This window comes from Leguminivora glycinivorella, chromosome 21 (assembly GCF_023078275.1).
Source record: "Leguminivora glycinivorella isolate SPB_JAAS2020 chromosome 21, LegGlyc_1.1, whole genome shotgun sequence".
In the NCBI taxonomy this organism is placed as follows: domain Eukaryota; kingdom Metazoa; phylum Arthropoda; class Insecta; order Lepidoptera; family Tortricidae; genus Leguminivora; species Leguminivora glycinivorella.
Window position 1 is genome coordinate 6,032,311 of NC_062991.1, and position 24,427 is coordinate 6,056,737.

General features: G+C 45.4%; 1 protein-coding gene across 1 annotated transcript in view; it reads right to left on the reverse strand.

Annotated features, from left to right (window-relative positions):
- Nucleotides 1-24,427, reverse strand: part of LOC125237316 (tyrosine-protein phosphatase 69D) — a 56,884-nt gene that overhangs the window by 13,972 nt on the left and 18,485 nt on the right. The window contains 18 exon segments of the mRNA XM_048144305.1: nt 312-349; nt 352-460; nt 6,359-6,550; nt 8,186-8,334; nt 8,673-8,776; nt 9,209-9,294; nt 9,683-9,808; nt 12,021-12,107; nt 14,983-15,147; nt 15,876-16,061; nt 16,707-16,851; nt 17,621-17,751; nt 18,140-18,243; nt 18,697-18,773; nt 21,455-21,673; nt 22,071-22,211; nt 22,660-22,751; nt 23,984-24,128. Coding sequence (XP_048000262.1) covers nt 312-349; nt 352-460; nt 6,359-6,550; nt 8,186-8,334; nt 8,673-8,776; nt 9,209-9,294; nt 9,683-9,808; nt 12,021-12,107; nt 14,983-15,147; nt 15,876-16,061; nt 16,707-16,851; nt 17,621-17,751; nt 18,140-18,243; nt 18,697-18,773; nt 21,455-21,673; nt 22,071-22,211; nt 22,660-22,751; nt 23,984-24,128 — 2,296 coding nt within the window.

Here is a 24,427-nt window from a genome sequence, read left to right on the forward strand (position 1 = left end):
ACAAAAAATCATTGTAGGCACAATTTGCTTAGTGGTCAGTGCAATAGTTGAACACTTCTCATTTTGGTCTGTTATCAGGCAGGCAAGCATGGTCGCGCGATAAATGATAAAATATCAGGCCGTCCCTATCGCGCAACCATGCTTATACGCTTGCGGGCGGAGCACACTAGTGTGATAAACTTTATCGCACAGGTGCGTCCCCATCGCACTTACAAATAGTGCGAAAAGGACGGCCTGACGCAATATCGTTTATCATTGCCCGTCTTGTTTTCTAATCTGTCAAACTGCCTTAATATATTTTGTGGACATACCTCAAACTCATGTTCCATGAGGCACTTGTCAGCACCTCAGCGGTGTTCCTCAGCCGGTCGATACTGGATTTGAGCCGCGACGCTGGGATTTCTGTGTCACCGTAGTGAGCGTATTCGACTAGCGCTCGGTACACGAACACGTATTGTTTCTGAAACATGATAATGATTTCTAAGTATTGCTACACTGAGAGAAAATACAACCAGTTTTCATGTTCGTTCAACAAGTTTTTTGGTTAAAATAGCGCCTACGTGCTCTTTGGTTCAAACAACAAGCTACTTGTCATTTGAATCGGCAATATATTTGAATCAACAATCGATTTTATAAAAACAACCTGACACATATTGTTTTAAACATACATTTGGCTGATTCAAACGGATAAACCGCAACAAGTCGGACTTGTTAAATTCACAATGCAAATTTCTCTCAGTGTAGTATACAATTGGCTTCTTATAACAGAAGGGTTCCATTAAGCTTAATTTATCTTCGAACGAAGTCTGTCAAATCCTCTGAATTGTCCGTCTTTACTTGCAGCATTCGGGCGTTATTTTTGTAAATTGAAGTCAACAAAAACATAAATGACTCATTACGTATATTTAATTGCAAGAACACAAAAAATATGAACCGTTGTTCTAACAGTCAATCCAGCGCAGAGGCGGGCCTGGTTTACCAAAGGCTTTGCTAAATTTTATTTGTTTTTTTAAGTGCTAAATATGATTATCGGGCTTCCCCAATCCTAAACTTGCTGAAGCCCTTCGTCAACACAATTTCTTGAAGAGGTATCAATTATTAAGCCTTTCTAAGGCATAGGGAATATATTTCCCACCTAATTTTGAACTCTATAGTGATAGGGTTCAATTTTGCGTAATTCCTGACCTGCTGATGCCTTATAAAGGGACGATTGTCTGGGAATAAATGGACGAATCTTTGACCAACGTTACCAATCTGCTTTGGCCGCCAAGTACCGACCGCCGCGCGAAGGTCGTCACCACTGAATGTGCCGCGAATGCGCAAACTACGGCATGTACTTGTAGCTCGGCGAAAGAATCACGGAGTGAGCCGCTCTTGGCGATAGTTACGGCCCAGCCACGACATTGGTCTAAGCGCGACAGCGGTGAGCGGCAGACATACGTGCAAATGAAAAGTCTCATCGCTGTGTCTCGCTCCAATGTATGGCCGCCGCTCACCGCTGTCGCGCTTAGACCAATGTCTTAGCTGGGCCGTTAGACTCACCAGCGACTGCACGAGGAAGTTCCTCTGGCGGCGCAGTTCAGCAACAGTAGTGAACACGGCCGCACGGCGGGTAGTACGCAGCTGCTCGAGCAGACAGTCCAGGGCCACGAGCGTGCCGGTGCGGCCGACGCCGGCGGAGCAGTGAGCCGCTCCTGGCCGTAGTTAGACTCACCAGCGACTGCACGAGGAAGTTCCTCTGGCGGCGCAGTTCAGCAACAGTAGTGAACACGGCCGCACGGCGGGTAGTACGCAGCTGCTCGAGCAGACAGTCCAGGGCCACGAGCGTGCCGGTGCGGCCGACGCCGGCGGAGCAGTGAGCCGCTCCTGGCCGTAGTTAGACTCACCAGCGACTGCACGAGGAAGTTCCTCTGGCGGCGCAGTTCAGCAACAGTAGTGAACACGGCCGCACGGCGGGTAGTACGCAGCTGCTCGAGCAGACAGTCCAGGGCCACGAGCGTGCCGGTGCGGCCGACGCCGGCGGAGCAGTGAGCCGCTCCTGGCCGTAGTTAGACTCACCAGCGACTGCACGAGGAAGTTCCTCTGGCGGCGCAGTTCAGCAACAGTAGTGAACACGGCCGCACGGCGGGTAGTACGCAGCTGCTCGAGCAGACAGTCCAGGGCCACGAGCGTGCCGGTGCGGCCGACGCCGGCGGAGCAGTGAGCCGCTCCTGGCCGTAGTTAGACTCACCAGCGACTGCACGAGGAAGTTCCTCTGGCGGCGCAGTTCAGCAACAGTAGTGAACACGGCCGCACGGCGGGTAGTACGCAGCTGCTCGAGCAGACAGTCCAGGGCCACGAGCGTGCCGGTGCGGCCGACGCCGGCGGAGCAGTGAGCCGCTCCTGGCCGTAGTTAGACTCACCAGCGACTGCACGAGGAAGTTCCTCTGGCGGCGCAGTTCAGCAACAGTAGTGAACACGGCCGCACGGCGGGTAGTACGCAGCTGCTCGAGCAGACAGTCCAGGGCCACGAGCGTGCCGGTGCGGCCGACGCCGGCGGAGCAGTGAGCCGCTCCTGGCCGTAGTTAGACTCACCAGCGACTGCACGAGGAAGTTCCTCTGGCGGCGCAGTTCAGCAACAGTAGTGAACACGGCCGCACGGCGGGTAGTACGCAGCTGCTCGAGCAGACAGTCCAGGGCCACGAGCGTGCCGGTGCGGCCGACGCCGGCGGAGCAGTGAGCCGCTCCTGGCCGTAGTTAGACTCACCAGCGACTGCACGAGGAAGTTCCTCTGGCGGCGCAGTTCAGCAACAGTAGTGAACACGGCCGCACGGCGGGTAGTACGCAGCTGCTCGAGCAGACAGTCCAGGGCCACGAGCGTGCCGGTGCGGCCGACGCCGGCGGAGCAGTGAGCCGCTCCTGGCCGTAGTTAGACTCACCAGCGACTGCACGAGGAAGTTCCTCTGGCGGCGCAGTTCAGCAACAGTAGTGAACACGGCCGCACGGCGGGTAGTACGCAGCTGCTCGAGCAGACAGTCCAGGGCCACGAGCGTGCCGGTGCGGCCGACGCCGGCGGAGCAGTGAGCCGCTCCTGGCCGTAGTTAGACTCACCAGCGACTGCACGAGGAAGTTCCTCTGGCGGCGCAGTTCAGCAACAGTAGTGAACACGGCCGCACGGCGGGTAGTACGCAGCTGCTCGAGCAGACAGTCCAGGGCCACGAGCGTGCCGGTGCGGCCGACGCCGGCGGAGCAGTGAGCCGCTCCTGGCCGTAGTTAGACTCACCAGCGACTGCACGAGGAAGTTCCTCTGGCGGCGCAGTTCAGCAACAGTAGTGAACACGGCCGCACGGCGGGTAGTACGCAGCTGCTCGAGCAGACAGTCCAGGGCCACGAGCGTGCCGGTGCGGCCGACGCCGGCGGAGCAGTGAGCCGCTCCTGGCCGTAGTTAGACTCACCAGCGACTGCACGAGGAAGTTCCTCTGGCGGCGCAGTTCAGCAACAGTAGTGAACACGGCCGCACGGCGGGTAGTACGCAGCTGCTCGAGCAGACAGTCCAGGGCCACGAGCGTGCCGGTGCGGCCGACGCCGGCGGAGCAGTGAGCCGCTCCTGGCCGTAGTTAGACTCACCAGCGACTGCACGAGGAAGTTCCTCTGGCGGCGCAGTTCAGCAACAGTAGTGAACACGGCCGCACGGCGGGTAGTACGCAGCTGCTCGAGCAGACAGTCCAGGGCCACGAGCGTGCCGGTGCGGCCGACGCCGGCGGAGCAGTGAGCCGCTCCTGGCCGTAGTTAGACTCACCAGCGACTGCACGAGGAAGTTCCTCTGGCGGCGCAGTTCAGCAACAGTAGTGAACACGGCCGCACGGCGGGTAGTACGCAGCTGCTCGAGCAGACAGTCCAGGGCCACGAGCGTGCCGGTGCGGCCGACGCCGGCGGAGCAGTGAGCCGCTCCTGGCCGTAGTTAGACTCACCAGCGACTGCACGAGGAAGTTCCTCTGGCGGCGCAGTTCAGCAACAGTAGTGAACACGGCCGCACGGCGGGTAGTACGCAGCTGCTCGAGCAGACAGTCCAGGGCCACGAGCGTGCCGGTGCGGCCGACGCCGGCGGAGCAGTGAGCCGCTCCTGGCCGTAGTTAGACTCACCAGCGACTGCACGAGGAAGTTCCTCTGGCGGCGCAGTTCAGCAACAGTAGTGAACACGGCCGCACGGCGGGTAGTACGCAGCTGCTCGAGCAGACAGTCCAGGGCCACGAGCGTGCCGGTGCGGCCGACGCCGGCGGAGCAGTGAGCCGCTCCTGGCCGTAGTTAGACTCACCAGCGACTGCACGAGGAAGTTCCTCTGGCGGCGCAGTTCAGCAACAGTAGTGAACACGGCCGCACGGCGGGTAGTACGCAGCTGCTCGAGCAGACAGTCCAGGGCCACGAGCGTGCCGGTGCGGCCGACGCCGGCGGAGCAGTGAGCCGCTCCTGGCCGTAGTTAGACTCACCAGCGACTGCACGAGGAAGTTCCTCTGGCGGCGCAGTTCAGCAACAGTAGTGAACACGGCCGCACGGCGGGTAGTACGCAGCTGCTCGAGCAGACAGTCCAGGGCCACGAGCGTGCCGGTGCGGCCGACGCCGGCGGAGCAGTGAGCCGCTCCTGGCCGTAGTTAGACTCACCAGCGACTGCACGAGGAAGTTCCTCTGGCGGCGCAGTTCAGCAACAGTAGTGAACACGGCCGCACGGCGGGTAGTACGCAGCTGCTCGAGCAGACAGTCCAGGGCCACGAGCGTGCCGGTGCGGCCGACGCCGGCGGAGCAGTGAGCCGCTCCTGGCCGTAGTTAGACTCACCAGCGACTGCACGAGGAAGTTCCTCTGGCGGCGCAGTTCAGCAACAGTAGTGAACACGGCCGCACGGCGGGTAGTACGCAGCTGCTCGAGCAGACAGTCCAGGGCCACGAGCGTGCCGGTGCGGCCGACGCCGGCGGAGCAGTGAGCCGCTCCTGGCCGTAGTTAGACTCACCAGCGACTGCACGAGGAAGTTCCTCTGGCGGCGCAGTTCAGCAACAGTAGTGAACACGGCCGCACGGCGGGTAGTACGCAGCTGCTCGAGCAGACAGTCCAGGGCCACGAGCGTGCCGGTGCGGCCGACGCCGGCGGAGCAGTGAGCCGCTCCTGGCCGTAGTTAGACTCACCAGCGACTGCACGAGGAAGTTCCTCTGGCGGCGCAGTTCAGCAACAGTAGTGAACACGGCCGCACGGCGGGTAGTACGCAGCTGCTCGAGCAGACAGTCCAGGGCCACGAGCGTGCCGGTGCGGCCGACGCCGGCGGAGCAGTGAGCCGCTCCTGGCCGTAGTTAGACTCACCAGCGACTGCACGAGGAAGTTCCTCTGGCGGCGCAGTTCAGCAACAGTAGTGAACACGGCCGCACGGCGGGTAGTACGCAGCTGCTCGAGCAGACAGTCCAGGGCCACGAGCGTGCCGGTGCGGCCGACGCCGGCGGAGCAGTGAGCCGCTCCTGGCCGTAGTTAGACTCACCAGCGACTGCACGAGGAAGTTCCTCTGGCGGCGCAGTTCAGCAACAGTAGTGAACACGGCCGCACGGCGGGTAGTACGCAGCTGCTCGAGCAGACAGTCCAGGGCCACGAGCGTGCCGGTGCGGCCGACGCCGGCGGAGCAGTGAGCCGCTCCTGGCCGTAGTTAGACTCACCAGCGACTGCACGAGGAAGTTCCTCTGGCGGCGCAGTTCAGCAACAGTAGTGAACACGGCCGCACGGCGGGTAGTACGCAGCTGCTCGAGCAGACAGTCCAGGGCCACGAGCGTGCCGGTGCGGCCGACGCCGGCGGAGCAGTGAGCCGCTCCTGGCCGTAGTTAGACTCACCAGCGACTGCACGAGGAAGTTCCTCTGGCGGCGCAGTTCAGCAACAGTAGTGAACACGGCCGCACGGCGGGTAGTACGCAGCTGCTCGAGCAGACAGTCCAGGGCCACGAGCGTGCCGGTGCGGCCGACGCCGGCGGAGCAGTGAGCCGCTCCTGGCCGTAGTTAGACTCACCAGCGACTGCACGAGGAAGTTCCTCTGGCGGCGCAGTTCAGCAACAGTAGTGAACACGGCCGCACGGCGGGTAGTACGCAGCTGCTCGAGCAGACAGTCCAGGGCCACGAGCGTGCCGGTGCGGCCGACGCCGGCGGAGCAGTGAGCCGCTCCTGGCCGTAGTTAGACTCACCAGCGACTGCACGAGGAAGTTCCTCTGGCGGCGCAGTTCAGCAACAGTAGTGAACACGGCCGCACGGCGGGTAGTACGCAGCTGCTCGAGCAGACAGTCCAGGGCCACGAGCGTGCCGGTGCGGCCGACGCCGGCGGAGCAGTGAGCCGCTCCTGGCCGTAGTTAGACTCACCAGCGACTGCACGAGGAAGTTCCTCTGGCGGCGCAGTTCAGCAACAGTAGTGAACACGGCCGCACGGCGGGTAGTACGCAGCTGCTCGAGCAGACAGTCCAGGGCCACGAGCGTGCCGGTGCGGCCGACGCCGGCGGAGCAGTGCACCACCACGGGCCGCCCCATTAGGTGCGACCATGCTTCGTTCATACGCTGAAAAAGATAAGCTCATACTGAAAAAGTTGGGAAAAGTATATAAAAAGAACGACATCTATAGTAGAATGTGCAGAAGCATTTTAAACGTATTTTGCAACATTGGCAGCGACGAATGGTGGCTGTAGGCACATCTCGGACACTGGCGATCAAATATATGAAGTAGGCGCGTTCCTAGCACACATTCTAAGCTCGTGTAGGTGAACGCGTACTATGCTTGTATGAGTAAGATATGACAGGTTCACTGTTCGCGTTTTTGACAGTCGGTAACTGTGAGGTAACCGAGAGGGGGTGGGCGGCGCTTTCAGCGGGGAGCGGAAGTGGCCATACTGTACGATATTACTCTTTATTATACTGTGCTGTAGGTGTGAACGACAGATAAGATGATCTCTGTTTTATTATTTATTCAATTACTACACATATTCCAATAAGGCCTAGATACCCTTCGGGTTGGAAGGTCAGATGGCAGTCGCTTTCGTAAAACTAGTGCCTACGCCAAATCTTGGAATTTGTTGTCAGAGCGGACCCCAGGCTCCCATGAGCCGTGGCAAATGCCGGGATAACGCAAGGAGGATGATATGACTACACATGTTGGCACAAGAACATTATTTTAAATATATAGCTCCACAAACGGCATAACGTTAACAACAAACTAGATAACATAAAACTTAAAGACATCGAGGTTCCACAAGTTAATGAGGTGAAGTACCTAGGCTTCGTCCTGGACTCCGGTCTCACATGGGCCCCTCACATTGACCGTATGTGCGATAAACTGTCGTCTGCATGTTATGCGCTTTCCAGAATAGCTCCGACCTTGTCACATGACAATGTGTTAAAGGCATACTATGGGTATTTTCACTCTGTTCTTATCATGGGTGCCGACTTGTGGGCGACGGCGGGCGACCGCGAAAGGCCTTTCAAATTGCAGAAACGCGCTGTCCGCATCATTAGCAGGAAGTCGTATGATCATCCCGCAAAAAGTTTATTTACAAAACTCAAGATACTTACTCTTCCGAGTGTTTACATATTAACCGCATGTAAGTATGTTAGGACCAATCTGAATCAATACGCTACCCACTCGCAGGCCCGTAGAAATAACCGCTTAATTCCCCCGCGTTGCAGGCTCGCAAGGGCCCGAAAGTCACTGGCGATCACAAAAAGTTTGACCGAAGTCTTAAATCAATGTTAACCGACTTAGCATGCTACAGCATTGACGAATTTGTTGAACTGTGCACTAATCGTTAGGTACCTACTCACTTTATCTCATGTAATAAATTCAATAATTGTATTTTTTTTAATATATCATAATAATTGACATTAATGTTAACTTAGACTACGCTGTACCACTATTTATTTGTCTAAATATGTAGGTATGTAACCTTGAATTTATAATAATGAATTGTAAACTTTTTTGACGTGTAAAACATTGACTTTTATCAATAAATGTCTTGTATCTTGTATCTTGTACAAAACTATTTAGTTTGACTGTGGAATCAAATCTCGCTAATGTCTCGCTGTGTCTTGGTACGGCTCGTTTGTCGTGCAATGTTTATCCAAGCCGTCACGTCCGCGATAGACTAGGGGGCAAGTATTGTGGCGACCTTGACTTTAAGGACCGGTTAGCAACTTCCTTACCTTGATGAACTTGAGTATGGACTGCGGATGCTCAGGCGCAGCAAAGTCCTTCCACATAAGGAAGTGGTACTGTCGCACAATGCGTGTGTTGTTGTCCTTTACTTCCCGTGGGGATGTGGGCGCGCTCCCACTTTCTGGGTCTTTGCAATCTAGAACAAGTATAAACATTTTAAGATTCGATTCGATTCTCACATTAGGTCACAAGACCTGGTACAGTGACGTAACTGTGGCCTGCAGCAATTTTTTTAATTGAACTAAATATTTAGCTCTAGTCCTTTCGACCAAATTGAGCACTTTTCAAGACAATTTGTGGCATTTTGATCTCTTTGCAGCCGTAAGGCTTTGCTAATATTCATATTTATTTATTTCGTAAATGCACAGATACATTAAACGTCAATTCAATAGTTACAGTTTATATATCCAAAAAAAACAAGGCGCCTGTCATTTTAATAAATCCCGTGTTTGTATCTTACAAGTAGCAATTTACCTCCGTTTCTTTTGGCTACGCCGTTGTTTTCCACGATCGGTTGGCCCTCGGAGTTGGTGGCTTGCTTTACGATTTTCAACTCCCTCACTATATAATCAGAGTATCTGCAACAAAGAAGATAATAATTTTACCTATCGAAATACAAAGAACATTTTTCACACATTCAGTACCGTCTCAACTGCAATCTATACACATTCCAGGATAATCATTCGGCCACATCTCAGACACGCGATCAAATATATGAAAGAGGCGCGTTCCTAAGCACACATTCTAAACTCGTGTAGGTGAACGCGTACTATGCTTGTATGAGTGAGATATGACAGGTCGACTGTTCGCGTTTTTGACAGGCGGTAACTGTGAGGTAACCGATAGGGGGTGGGCGGCACTTTCAGCGGGGAGCGGGAGTGGCCATACTGTACGATAGTACTCTTTATTATACTATGATTCGGCTGCCCTTATCCCAGTTATTTAGAGTCGGCGCAGCATGTCCTCTTCCATACCTCTTTGGAGTCATATCATAAAGTGTATATTCTTACCGTTTCTCTGAGACGTGATGTACCGTGATGGCGCCGAAGGCTCGCGAGCCGCGGTCCTCATCCGGCCAGTATTTTGAGCATTTCACCTGAAAATAAAACAACTTTTAATATGTACTTAGCAATCTTAAGACTGCTAGTTTTCGTTGAGGAGCTGAAGTGGCTAGAGGGCGCTATCTCGTTTATATATGCGCAATGGTTGTCGACTTGCGGATATGATAGTTACATGGTTCCTCCAGCACTCCCACAGTTCAGAAATCCAGTGTCTGTGAGTTTTGTACTACTGAGAACAAGAACCCTTGGATACTTTGCTATACTCCTTCAAAGTCCGTGCTCCCATATCGTTCGTCAGAAGCCATTCACTGTCGTGTCCGTTGGGCCTTGCGCGCAAATGAACTGCTTATACTCCTGGGTCATCAAGAAGTCTACAGAATCTCATGAGTTGTGTACTAGTGGGAACAAAGAACCCTTGGCTACCTTGCTATACTCCTCCAAATTGGTCAACATCACAATCAGCTCTAGTCCGTGTTCCCATATCATTCGCCAGAAGTCATTCACTGTCGTGTCCGTTGGGCCTTGCGCGCAAATGAACTGCTTGTGTTCCTGTCGAGAAAAATGAGATTATAGGATATGTTTTGAAGGACTAGGTTACCTGTTATAGAATTATTGACAATGCGCGGTTTCCGCTGTGTCTGAACAAGGGCTATAGGATATGTTTTGAAAGACTAGGTTAAAGAATTATTGGTAAAAGTTTAAATACAAAAATTAGCACGCACAAAAGGACTTATAAGGATCTTCATATTAAAACACAATTTTTAAACGAATAATTTCTACCAATAATTCAACGAAAGACTTTAATTTTTTCTTCTTATTGTGAAATAATTATTTTTCATTATATATCATTGAGTTATTAAGTAGAGTCAGGCCAAGATAACTTAGCAACTATTTTGATAGCTCTTCCTGTAAACGGGTTAAGTAAATGTCATAATTTAATCGAAGTTTGTCGTTTAAAATAACATTTCTACCGGCGAGGCTGTCAAAATCGTTGCATACATATCTTGGACTGACTTTAAAGTACGAACAAAACTTATAACGTAACATTTTTAACCGACTTCTTTACTCAGAAGGGGAGGTTCGATATTATATTCGGGTACATGTTTATTTTAACAAAACTAATAACGTTATAAAAGTAAAACCATAATATCTTCGCTTATTTGCAACACATAAAAACAAGAACATGTAAAAACAAGAAATGTAGAATTATATGTATACAGAGCGGCAAAAAAAAAAACAAACAGTCAAAAGCAACGCAATCAGCAGTACCTGGCTAGGCTCCGATTGATCCTTAGCAAGCAGAGGGAAAGACATACACGTTAGATAGGTATACGCACAATTATTATAGACGGAAGACACAGGTGCTAAGTTAAATAATGAGGAGACGAGGCACACTGAAAGGTTAACAGTTGCGTTCCTCTGCAGCCGCCGTAGTTACGGACTGCGGCATGTGTTGCCAAGTCATAAAAAATGACTGTAGTGAGTTACAGCCATAGAGGAAATAAGTAAGAGAAGAGTTGTAACTCCATACATCAGTAAATGCGAGTTATTTGTAGTGACATCTATCGTCATTCACTCGTCAATCACGCGCCAACTAGCGTAAATTATCAGTACTGCTACTTGTCAATAGACGTCACGACGAACAAAAAGTCTATTGCTCAACAATTTTTAGCTAATATTACAATAGTATTAATCAGTACTTTGCTTTCAATTACTTCAGCTTATAATATAAGGTGTAAACTGTTTTAATATTACATTTTTGGCAGACGCAATACTGTCGGCACCTAGTGTCGAGTAGCAGTACTGATAATTTACGCTAGTTGGCGCGTGATTGACGAGTGAATGACGATAGATGTCACTACAAATAACTCGCATTTACTGATGTATGGAGTTACAACTCTTCCCTAACTTATTTCCTCTATGGTTACAGCTTGGCAAAAAATAAGTAGAATTTAACTATTTTTTTATATCCTACCAACACTTACTGTTTCTTATGCAGAAGTGTTATAATAGTTGCTACAAGTATTTTCTACTATTTATTTGCCAGACCGCATAGTGACATCAACATCACTTGAGAGGGATAAAATGTCAGTTAGCCTCCTAATTAAGCATTACACGAAGACCATCGGTAACATTTTTATTGCTAAATAAATGTGACATTTCTTTGAAGTGATTTATAGGAAAATTCGCATTATATATGAATGGCGTCTCATTTTAAATAGTATTCTTTTTAACCCCCGCCCCCGACGCAAAAACGACGGGGTGTTATAAGTTTGACATGTCTGTCTGTCTGTCTATGTGTGTGTCTGTCTGTGGCATTGTAGCTCCCGAACGGATGAACAGATTTTGAAGTTTTTTTGTTAGAAAGCTGAATTAGTTGGAAGTGTTCTTAGCCATGTGTTTTTTCAAAATTTTATTTTGTTTTTTGCATCGAGGCACAAAATGACGGGTCATAAAACTTTTGACGGGAAACAATAGATAACATAAATAACCTAACCACAAAATTAAAATTTTGAAAAAACCCCCGACCGCACAAAATGAAACATGGGTCATAAAACTTTTAAATAAAAAAAACTAAATTGAAAACGGTTCATCCGTTCAGGAAATGCCACAATAGACACACACACAGACAGACAAACAGACAGACAGACAGACAGACGGACAGACAGACACGTCAAACTTATAACACCCCGTCGTTTTTGCGTCAGGGGTTAAAAATAGCAGCCAATATTAGTTACATACAAGAAAACACGTATTTTACCCGATGGTTATACTCTCCGGTTTCCGACACTTGTTCATTATCCCAATACCCTTCAGATTCCACCTTTTCCTTCTCATACTCTTTTAACTGGAAATAATAGAGGAAGGAGCAGAGATGTTTAGTGTGGAAGGACTTCACAAGTTATACAATTAATGAAAACAAAATCAATAGACAAAACACAGTTATAGTGTTGTAAGCTGTAACCACCACCCTTATGCACTGTAGGATTAGCACATGATTGCCGCGAGATAGATAACACGTCTTTTTTATTTATTTATTATAAATGGGCTTACTATTACCACAGAATATATAATAGTACAAGTACAGAAGGCTCACTGCTTTGATGTTTACGAAATGCCGCCTTTTTAAATACCTACAAAATTCTTACAAAGAAACGAGCCGCATATTACACAGACTAGCCAAAGGCAAAGATGTGGCCTACGATGGAGTGAGCTCGCCCAGAAGATGCCTGTTCACTTGATTTGAAGGTTGCCGGGTTATATGAGCTCGGAAATACAGCCGCCGGCAAGAATTTCCACTCTTTGGCAGTGCGCATAAGAAAAGAAGAAGCAAAGCGCTTCGTGCGGATTCGGGGAATATCTACCAAGTAAGGATGGAGACCGGCAGTGCGTCTCAGAGTCCGATGGTAGAATGGGGACGGTGGAATAAGCTCGTGTAGCTCTTGAGCACACTCCCCGAAGTGCAACCTGTAAAACACCGACAGACTGGCGACTTTCCGACGATGGGCCAAAGACCTTGGCCGTTAGCTTCTTGTCGCCAATCATCCTCCTGGCTTTGCGCTCCACTGAGTCCAAAGCAGTTTGTCTATTGTCCGGGATTTGTAAGTTCACATTTTTGACACATTTGTTTTGAAGTATGTTGCGATGTGGCTAAGACGTGTCGTTTGCCAAATATAACGATTAATTTCGAATTGGTTGAATCGATTAGGCCCTATGTACAAGGAGGCGCTTAAACAAATATACGATTTCTATCAACTTACTGAAATGTCATTTGAATCGAAATGACAGACTGCCACAGCACTAGTTTAAAAATAAAAAAAATGATAAATGACATGATAAGTAAATCCTGCGTGATAAATTAATATCGTAAAATACTCACTAACGAAGATCCGCAAAAATGTAACATGTGCTAGATTATGTTTAAAGCTATATCCTCTTTGGTTTAAAGTAAGCGAAACATTGTTTTTAAGTTCTTGATTTTTTTAAATATTATTACAGGATTTTATTTAAAAGTTCATTAGGTTGCGCGAGTTTGCGTATTGTGGACGCTGTCATGTGTCAAAAAGAGGTTCTTACAAATCTGGGACAATAATTGTATATGACATAAGGACGGGTAGTCTATCTCGCGGCCACAATCATGTGCTAGCCCTACTGGTGCCACCAAAAGCGAGAAAACGATGAGCTATCCGCGATAGAAACGAAGAAATGATTACTTCCGTGTAAATTAAAGAGAGAGCGAGCGATTTAAGTTCATCGCTCGGCGGCGAACTTAGGGTTGCAAAAAAACGGTTTTTTTCTAGTTTGAGAAAAAAAAAACATGAAAAAAAACCGTGAAAAAAAAAAACAGTTTTTCTTTCTGGAGCACAGATGTCATATATACCATAGATCAAGCAAACGTATCTACTTAGCGTGTCAAATGAACTCAGTGAAATCCACTGAGTTGTCCGTCTTTACTCGCAGCTTGCAGCTTTCGGGCGTCAATTTTTGTAAGTTGAAGTCAACCAAAACATAAAAAATGCCTCGTTACGTGATATTCAATTGCAACAACACAAAAATTATGAACAATCAAGAGCCTGAGACATATTTAAAATTACAGGCAAGAATCAACTTCAGTACAAAATTTGACACGCTCGGCCCCTATACAAATATATGAATTTGTTTCTTCTATCTAAATTAAGTTCTGTGTTCTGGAGTATGTTTTTTTTCTAAAGTACGAAATCTCAAAATTTGCAAAGTAGTTAATACTTTTATACGGTTTTTTAGATTTAATGTTAACTATTAAACGAATTTAGTGAAAATAACATTAATTTCTGGTCTTATAAAAGTAACATTTACGAAATCTGTAGTTGGTAGTTATCACTATTTACTGTTGGCAACACCACCGCCTCTCCACGCAACACGCAGCATCGGGGATTCCCCAATAAACGTTTGTATACTGAATGTTAATTGAATTAAAATGTACGTTATTGTTATTGAAACACGTTACAACTCACGAAAAACCGTTATTGTTGTATTATTTGTTCATCTGAAAAAAAAAACCATATTTGAAAAAAAAAACCATGGTGCTCGGTTTTTTTTCATAATTCTGAAAAAAAAAAAACATTTGTTTTTTTTTTCTATTTACAACCCTAGGCGAACTATAACTCGCTCGCGCTATCATCAAGTCTCTATAGCCGATAGCTCATCGCTTCCTGCTTTTGGCGGTACCAGTGCCTTAGTTTCCAAAAAAATGCGGTATATTGCGTCAATTTTCGGCTGGAATGATTAGTTTTTGCTAGTTTAGCTATCGTTTTTGTGTAATTTTCATTCGGATTGCAAGTGGTATTAACAGCGCGGCTCACTGCAATCTAAATGAAACTATAATTGCATAGAAAAAAAGTGCAATCTGTAAATATAAAATCGACGCGATCGAACGACGATCCCGCCAAACATCAGAAATTCAACGGCTTACCCGAGGTTCAATTTTAATGACAAATGAAACATGCTGACTTAATAGAAAGTATACCTTTAGTTAGATGACGGACTTTAGTGGGCTGTTATTGTAAGAGAACTTGAAGCCAAGGATACACTAGACGATATCATACGACGCATATAGCCAGCGACGCCAGGTGAAGCAGCAAGATGTTGCCAGCCAGTGATATATAGTCAGAACCAGTGACGCCATCTATCTGTGAGGCTTGACCCTCACCCGGCCTGGTTTTTCGATATGTTCTGGTACTAACCTTGTATCCCATGACATAGTTGGCGTTGATATAGTCGGAGCCAGTGATGCCATCTATCTGTGAGAGCTTGACCCTCACCCGGCCTGGTTTTTCGATATGTTCTGGTACTAACCTTGTATCCCATGACATAGTTGGCGTTGATATAGTCGGAGCCAGTGATGCCATCTATCTGTGAGGCTTGACCCTCACCCGGCCTGGTTTTTCGATATGTTCTGGTACTAACCTTGTATCCCATGACATAGTTGGCGTTGATATAGTCGGAGCCAGTGATGCCATCTATCTGTGAGAGCTTGACCCTCACCCGGCCTGGTTTTTCGATATGTTCTGGTACTAACCTTGTATCCCATGACATAGTTGGCGTTGATATAGTCGGAGCCAGTGATGCCATCTATCTGTGAGAGCTTGACCCTCACCCGGCCTGGTTTTTCGATATGTTCTGGTACTAACCTTGTATCCCATGACATAGTTGGCGTTGATATAGTCGGAGCCAGTGATGCCATCTATCTGTGAGGCTTGACCCTCACCCGGCCTGGTTTTTCGATATGTTCTGGTACTAACCTTGTATCCCATGACATAGTTGGCGTTGATATAGTCGGAGCCAGTGATGCCATCTATCTGTGAGAGCTTGACCCTCACCCGGCCTGGTTTTTCGATATGTTCTGGTACTAACCTTGTATCCCATGACATAGTTGGCGTTGATATAGTCGGAGCCAGTGATGCCATCTATCTGTGAGAGCTTGACCCTCACCCGGCTTGGTTTTTCGATATGTTCTGGTACTAACCTTGTATCCCATGACATAGTTGGCGTTGATATAGTCTGAGCCAGTGATGCCATCTATCTGTGAGGCTGGACCTTCACCCGGCCTGGTTTTTCGATATTTTCTGGTACTAACCTTGTATCCCATGACATAGTTGGCGTTGATATAGTCGGAGCCAGTGATGCCATCTATCTGTGAGAGCTTGACTCTCGTTTGGTCGTACGCCTTGATGTCTGGATAGCGATTCTTGGGTTGGTTTTCGCGCGCTTCGGAAGCGTGTGTCGTGCGGTCCGGGTAGCATTCGGGGAGCATTTGTAGCAGCTGTAACGATATTAAATACTTACCCCCTTATTCACAAACGTACACTAAAGTTATCAAGCCGATAAAGTTCGTTTGTCCCTTTCCAACGTATTAAGTGTGACAGAAAGAGACAAACGAACTTTATCGGCTTGATAACTTTAGTGAACGTTTATAAAGGGGTTACTACTTACTACATACTTTTCTTAAAACAGAGTACTAGAAACGCGATTGTTATAACCTCCTTTTGCATTGCCGTAGTCGGGTAAGAATAGACAAGGATAGACGATATGCGTTTTCGAATTGCACCTGGACAAACAAAACTAGTAGCTATCAAATCTGTACAGTACGCTAACGTTTGGCGATGCTTGTATTATAAGAACACATCACCCGTCAATCACTTATTTTGTTATTAGATATGAAAACTGTGGCATTCTAATTTTTCGTTACTTCACTTTGTGTCGCTAGCATTTGAATTATTATAAATTAGTACGTAAGGTTTAACTGTTAGTGCTAATTATTGTAATAAATAAATAATAATTTGCAAGCAGAGCGCCAACCTAGCGGTGTGAAGGATGTTCTTTTCATCAACATTGATGTTTTTTTTTCCTCCTTAAATCGAAGTTGTTCTTACCGTCGGCTAATGTATTTAATAGTTAAGGTTTGTACCTCGAATTCCTTTTGGAAACCGTAATCCGAATCAGCCTGTCGCTCTGCATAGGCAGCAGCAAGATCTTCTAGTGCGATGGGTGGCATGTCCGGAGGTGGGGCGGACACTAGCGGTGTGCGACCACCGATGTGACCCACCACATATCTGTGGATAAGATTATTCTTAACAAGGAGGAGAGATATACAATCTAACCATCGCATAAATATGCGGGGCACTTCTGGATGAGATTAGCCCAGGACCGGGATAAGTTCCGTGCACGAAGGGAGGTCTATGCTCAGCAGTGGGCGATTAACAAAGATTCAAAGAATTTATTTGCATAGAACACAGTTATAAGGTGTTACAAAATAAATATATCCGTGCATTCAGTCTGCATGCAGGCGTGCAAATATTTGGAAAACAGGCAATTAATATTTACAAAATCATGTCAAAATAATAATTTAAAAAATCGAGAGTGAATACTTATAGACTAAACTTAAACTAAAAATAAATTAAACAATTTCATGGGTGTATGAGATAAAATATCCAATTTAACAATTTATAAAATAATTACAATATTAAAAAAACAAAATCTAACATTCTCGAATCAAATATTTTTTAAGGTCTGAAATGATGATGAGCTATCATCGAGGATCTAGAAGGGGTTTATCTGTGTTCTTGATCTCATATTTTTTATACAGGATAAATTTTGATAGCGGGTCAGTGAGGAAGCTACGCGACAACCGTCTTAGAAGACCTTCCCTCGATTTCTACAGTTTTTGGAAGAAACATGGTGCAAGAAAAAGGTAATTTACTTTTATGCCAAATTTTTATCCAATTAAATCTCGTAGGGGACAAAATAACATTCTGAGCAGAAAAGACACAAGTTGAAGAAAACTATTACCAGTGTTGACTCATAAGATGTGTTATTTGTTACCTTAGTGCAGCCTGTATAGGGTTGAGCTCGACATGCGCGTGACGTAGCGGCTGCTTACGCGCACGACGTGTATGAACGACACAGAAGATTATTGTAGCCAATAGAAGTAGAGCAGCTACCCCGCAGCAGATCTGTAACCACATAAAACCACATATAATGAATCTCGCACTTAGGCTATTGAAAGACAGAGACAGGAATAAAATTGTACCTTACCAGATAAATATAATCGCCCTTTCGCACACAGTGTAGTTTATTATACTCTAAAAAGTCGGTAATCTATACTTATAATATTATAAATGGGAAAGTGTGTGTGTGTCTGTTTGTTTGTCCGTCTTTCACGGTAAAACGGAGAGACGAATTGACGTGATTTTTTAAGTGGAGATAGTTGAAAGGATGGAGAGTGACATAGGCTACTTTTTGTCTCTTTCTAACGCGAGCGAAGCCGCGGGCAAAAGCTAGTAGGTAAATAAAATTAATTTATAATAATAATAATTGAAAATAGCAGAAATAAAATTTTACCTGTAATGCCGTTTCCATGTTATTAGCAGCGATAATCTGCGGTGGTATGGCCGTGTTCAGAGCATTGGTGTAACTGCTGTATAGAGATGGATCGTCGGTTCCCGCTACAAAATAAAATAGAGAAATCTTATGTTCTAACTTCTCACATACACAGTTAAATACAATTTGCAACTTACAATTGAATAGTTATATTTGTGACTAGTATGTACATAATGAGAGGCATCAAAACACGAGCGTTGTTTTACGAAACGAGCCGAAAGGCGAGTTAGATAATATGATAATACGAGTGTATTGTTGAATGTCTAAATATGTACAATCAACCAATTGGAACCCTAAGTCACTGTAGAACTTATCAAAGTGACGTTATAAATCAGGCAGGCCGTCCTTATCGCACTATTTGTAAGTGCGATAGGGTCGGCCTTATGTTTTATCATTTATCGCGCTGATTGTAAGAAATCTCTTATTGCTTGTCATTTTGACATTGTTGTAGAGTGGCCTAGGGTTCCAATAGGTTGACTGTACAGTTGCATTAAGCAATAAGGGCCTAAAAAACTTACGTATTAATTCAACGAAGAGTGTATAATTCACTGAAGGATCCAATTTCCCATCTGTAGGTGCGATTAACTGGTCTTCCCTGTAACACAAAAGAGATAAATTAAAATAATTTGGATTACAGGATTAGTGGTAACTCGAACAATCTTCGCAGGAGTAGGGGGTTCTTTTCTCAGTAGACGGTCGAAATAATAGTTGTTGCTATATGAATAAAAGCCTAACATAATATCAACCGTGAATAGTAGTTTCACTTCTAAACGTAATCGGCTTCAACCACAGAACTTAATTTAGATAGAAGAAACAAATTCATATATTTGTATAGGGGCCGAGCGTGTCAAATTTTGTACTGAAGTTGATTCTTGCCTGTAATTTTAAATTTATCTCAGGCTCTTGATTGTTCATAATTTTTGTGTTGTTGCAATTGAATATCACGTAACGAGGCATTTTTCATGTTTTGGTTGACTTCAACTTACAAAAATTGACGCCCGAAAGCTGCAAGCTGCGAGTAAAGACGGACAACTCAGTGGATTTCACTGAGTTCATTTGACACGCTAAGTAGATACGTTTGCTTGATCTATGGTATATATGACATCTGTGGCTTCAACAGTGACTAGCAAGTAGCAGTCTTCGCAATAGTATGGGGTTTTTTTTCTCAGTAGATGGTGGTTATAAGCCGTGTTGCTATTAGAACTTAACATTATCTGAACCAGAGATGGGCAAAATGTAATCGACTAACGATTAACGATTAAAATTACAAGATTTAATTGCGACTGACGATTGAAAACCACGAATGATCAATCTTAGTTGTATAGAGCGCGACTAATTTAGTTGCAACTAAATTAGTTGCCGATTGATTTCGGACAACTACATTTTGTAATCGACTAATTAGTTAGACTTATTTCTCGCAACTAATGTTGACAGACTGATTAGGACATCTTAACGAATGTTTAAACATATCATCATGTATTACCTACTTAAGATATTTTAACCATTTCTAAGGAGTTAGATCGGTGTTCTAACTATTATTTTGCTACTACAATCACTTTGAAATTGGATTAAATTTCTCTTATCTAAGGGTAAATAAAAAATGGGTACTTTGTTTGTGCATTAGTAAAATAACAATAAAAAAACACAATAAAAGTACCCGGTTGACTGGTTTAAATACATTTCCAAAAAAAAATTGTTTGATTTATTTTTTGAATAATTCTACAACCGTAAGAGTTAAGTCGCTAGTTTTTTTAGAGCAATTCATTGTATTTGACCTAAGGAACCTTCCCTTAAAATTAAAGGAATTCAATAAAAACATCGTGAAATTCGTTGTTGCCATTATATAAATTTGAATGTAGAATGGTGCAAGGAAGATGAACAATAATTAACGCTGAGAGTTCTTTACATTACAAAGAGGTTTAAATATTTTAATGACAACAAAATAGTGCGCGTAGATAATAGATAAACAATATGCAGATGTTTGATTCAATAGAACGTCTTATTTTTAGAAGATGCGTCGGCCCTTGCACCAAAATGAAATTATTTCCAGGTAAGTAGGATTAGTCATTTAGCCCAATGTTTTGTCACCACGTGCCACTAAAAAGAGTTTTACTATCGACAGAGACAGCAAAATACTGGTAATTTCTATGTCTAAGATTTACTCAGTATCGTATAATTCAAAGTATTAACATTGCAATAACATACTTAATTGTTTTGTTTGCTACTTGTGAACACTGCAGTTTTTCGCTATTTTTCGTTACCGATATATCGTTATAATATTGCATTGTCTTTCAAGCATTACAAATTAAACGTGTATACGTAATTTTAGCTCAATCGGTCGAATGTATCTACTTCAAAATAATCCACAAAATTCCACCCAAACCAACATAGTTACAACATACGAGTACCTCCAATGTTGTATACATGTACTTGTAGTTACAAATAAGATATAAATGCAAAAACGGTCGACTGTGTAGTTTTAATGATTTATTCGTGGAATTTAGTCGATTGAAACTAAAACTAATTTAGTTGTTAGTCGAACATTCACACAACTAATTTAATCGCAACTAAATCAATCGCGATTGAATAATGACGATTGATATTTTTAGTCGATTGATTAGTTAACTAAAAAATCAATCGATTGATGCCCATCTCTGATCTGAACCCTGAATAGTAAGCGAAAAACGTCCCTTATATCATAAGATCTCTAAGTATTCGGTACTTTGTAGTCTCATTATAATCGGGTACAGCGGTGACGATAGCAATCTTCGCAGTAATATGGGGTTCTTTTCTCAATAGACGATCAAAATACCAGTTATCAAGGCTCGGAACCGGTTTATTTTTTACCGGTTCATAACCGGTTCGGTTTTACTCCGAACTTTTTAAAGAACGCGAACGTTATGAGAACTTTATTTTAACCGAAATAAACCGGTTTATTCGACGAACGACAAGACGCACCGGCGCTGCGTAAATACCTATGTTCACGCAGCGACTTTTTTGTTTGGTTAGAACAGTATTACCTATCATACTACAGAATAAACCGGTTTATTTTGTTCTAAACCGGTTAATCGAACGAAACCTTTATGAAAGCGATCACTTAAAAACCGGTTTAAAAATAGCGGTTTTTCGAGCGAAAACGAAATTTAAAGGTTTTGCCGCAAGTACATGATAACGGTTTGAAAATTTTATCGGTATCTGAGCCCTGCCAGTTATATTATGTTGTTACTGTTCTAATAGCTACCTATACTTTATTTTAACAGTAAACAGCAATTTTACCTGATATCCAAAGATCTCTTAGTCTTCGGTGCTTCCGTCGTCTTCTCATCATAATCGGGTTCATCAACAGCGGTGACAATTGCAATCTTCGCAGTGGTAGGGGGTTCTTTCCGCAGTGGCCGCTCGAAACAACGGATGCACGTGTTGTTGCCTTCTGGACGCGTTATGCTTTCGCTTAAGTTGTCACCGAGTATAAGTTCCACTTTAGGGAAGTTTTCGCTGAAAAAAAGATTCGACTATTGAATAGAGATTAAGTGATATTTTCAGGAGAGACATCTATGATGAAAAAAGTACAAAAGGAGGATATATATATAACTCTTTGGCAGTTGTTAAAAAAACAGCAACACGTCATCGAATCGAGTCTATGATGACAATGACATCGATTGATTGTAAGAGGCGTGAAATTATAATTTCCTATGCTTTGGTAACCAGCTTTGTCAGAAGAAGAGGCATCAGTCAGCAAGTTGACTAGGGAAATTTAAAAGCTTACATTTCACCTTCGTATTTGTATTATAATATAGTGGTAAGACTGCAAAGGACAAACCGCTAGACAGAAAGGACATGAGAAACTTATAAGGGTCCTCATTGCCTACGGATCCATAAAATTGAATCTTACTGGTTGAATATATCGGTGACGTAAGCGCCCTCCTCGTAATCTGAGTTTGCGGCGTGCGCATCGGCCCACGTGATGACCGGGAGATCTTGAGGGTTGGTGGAGATCCAGCCCTTGCCTTTCGGTAGACGCACGAGGTACACCCTGAAAGAAACAAACACATTTAGGGCCAGTTGCATCAACCACAGTTTAAAAAAATGACAGTCTATGAAAAAACCCATACAAATAATTTTACGAACGCTAAACAGACGGTTTGATGCAACCGACCCTTAGTTTACTCGAGAAATTTAAGCAAAAACTGATTAAAGCCTCCGCCACACATAAAGCGTTTTGATAGCGGTGTGCCGGAGGAACGCTGGCGTTCCGCTAGAAAGTTCCGCTCGCAATCCGCGCACGTTAGTTCCCGCCGGCGTCCGCTGGGCGCAACGCCAGCGTTCGTCCGGCGCACCGCTATCATTGCGCTCCGCTAACGCTCCGCCTACGCTCTCAAAACGCGCATGAGCTTAAACAGCAAGTCTAACCAAGAGCGCGAACACGACAATGGAAAAATTACGTTAGCAAGTGACAACTGGTCCTCGTGAATGACACATACCTGTAACAGCAGATAGGTCCATTTCTCTCTGGGATCCGGGGAACTCGTACTCTGAGAGAATATTCGGAAGTATCCCCCTTTTTCTCTTCAACCTGCAAAGAGATATAATATGAGAAAACTGTTTTTAAAACGCCCACAAAAGAGATAACATGACTGTCAGTGCATTAGACCAGTTTTCCTTCTCTAACGCAATGGGGAGCCAAAATTGGTCATGGTGGGTTATAGGAATGACCTGAACCCCAGGTACAATAACCCAAATTGTCCGGCTGCCTCCATTGACATCAGTCTTCCATACACAACGCCGTACTAAGGCACTGGTCCCACCGCGAGCTTACTAGCTCGCGGTGAGTAAGCTATGAGCTATCGGCTATAAAAACGAACAAAAGATAATCACTCCCGTGTAAATATAAAAGAGACACGGCGATATTGATAGCTCACCGCTGGGCGAGTAACTATGGCACTGGTCCTACCGCGAGCTAGTAAGCTATGAGCTATCGGCTATAAAGAACGAACAAAAATTAGGCACCCCCGTGCAAATAAAAGAGACACTGCGATGTTTATAGTCGTCCAGCGGTGAGCTATCAAAATCGCCGTGTCTCTTTTATTTGCACGGGGGTGCTTATCTTTTGTTCGTTTTTATAGCCGATAGCTCATAGTTTACTAGCACCAGCGGTTTGGGCTGTGCGTTGATTTAAATCAGTCAGTCAGTCAGTCACTCAGGACTTTGCCGTTTATATATATAGATTACCTTGCGCCAGCTCGGCGAAATCAAATCATCGCCATCAGTCGAACTGTGCAATTAATGTTAGGTTTGATGAAAGTTCCATAAGAGCATCTCGTCCCCACAACCGCGGACAATCGATCACGACGGTCGATGAAACAATGACAAGCCGGAAGCAAGTCGTGGCACGCTGGCCTTTTGTTCCGGTTGGAGGGGAAACGGAACCCACGTCACAGCAGCGTGACACACCTCGGACACTGGCGATCAAATATATGAAAGAGGCGCGTTCCTAGCACAGAGTCTAAGCTCGTGTAGGTGAACGCGTACTGTGCTTGTATGAGTGAAATATGACAGGTCGACTGTTCGCGTTTTTGACAGGCGGTAACTGTGAGGTAACCGAGAGGGGGTGGGCGGTGCTTTCAGCGGGGAGCAGGAGTGGCCATACTGTACGATAGTACTCTTTATTATACTGTGGTGACACGGAGCTCTTACATCAAACGGTGGCGGTATCTATCGGTTTGATGCGACGTCCACGACGTTACTCTCTCAATGAAGATCTCGGATATACAACATACAACGGAACTAATAATATAATTATATTACCTTGCGCCAGCTCGGTCTCGGTGGGAAGTCGGGTGGGCCTCGGCCCGTGGTGCAGTAGACCACCTTCTCCTGACCTCGGCGACGGGATCGCGTCATGGCCATAAGTCGGACAGTGTAGTTCATGTTAGGTTTCAAGTCTGGCACCCTGTTATGTGGAATTGGAATATTAATAAAAAAAGAAAGAAAAAGGTATATTATTGAGTCATTAAAGGTACTTATTCACAATCAGTTACAATCAGTTAGCTTTGGTTCCTACACTAGGCATTGCCTGTCACGCAGGTAACCAAATCATAAAGAATGTTTCCACAATCACTGCTCGAAATTTAAAAATGTAGGATCATTAGAAAATAAAGCATGCATTACAACGATATTAAGCTTTGATGAAGTATACATATATTCTACTTACAATTTTATCCATACTAATCCATACTAATTATAAATGGG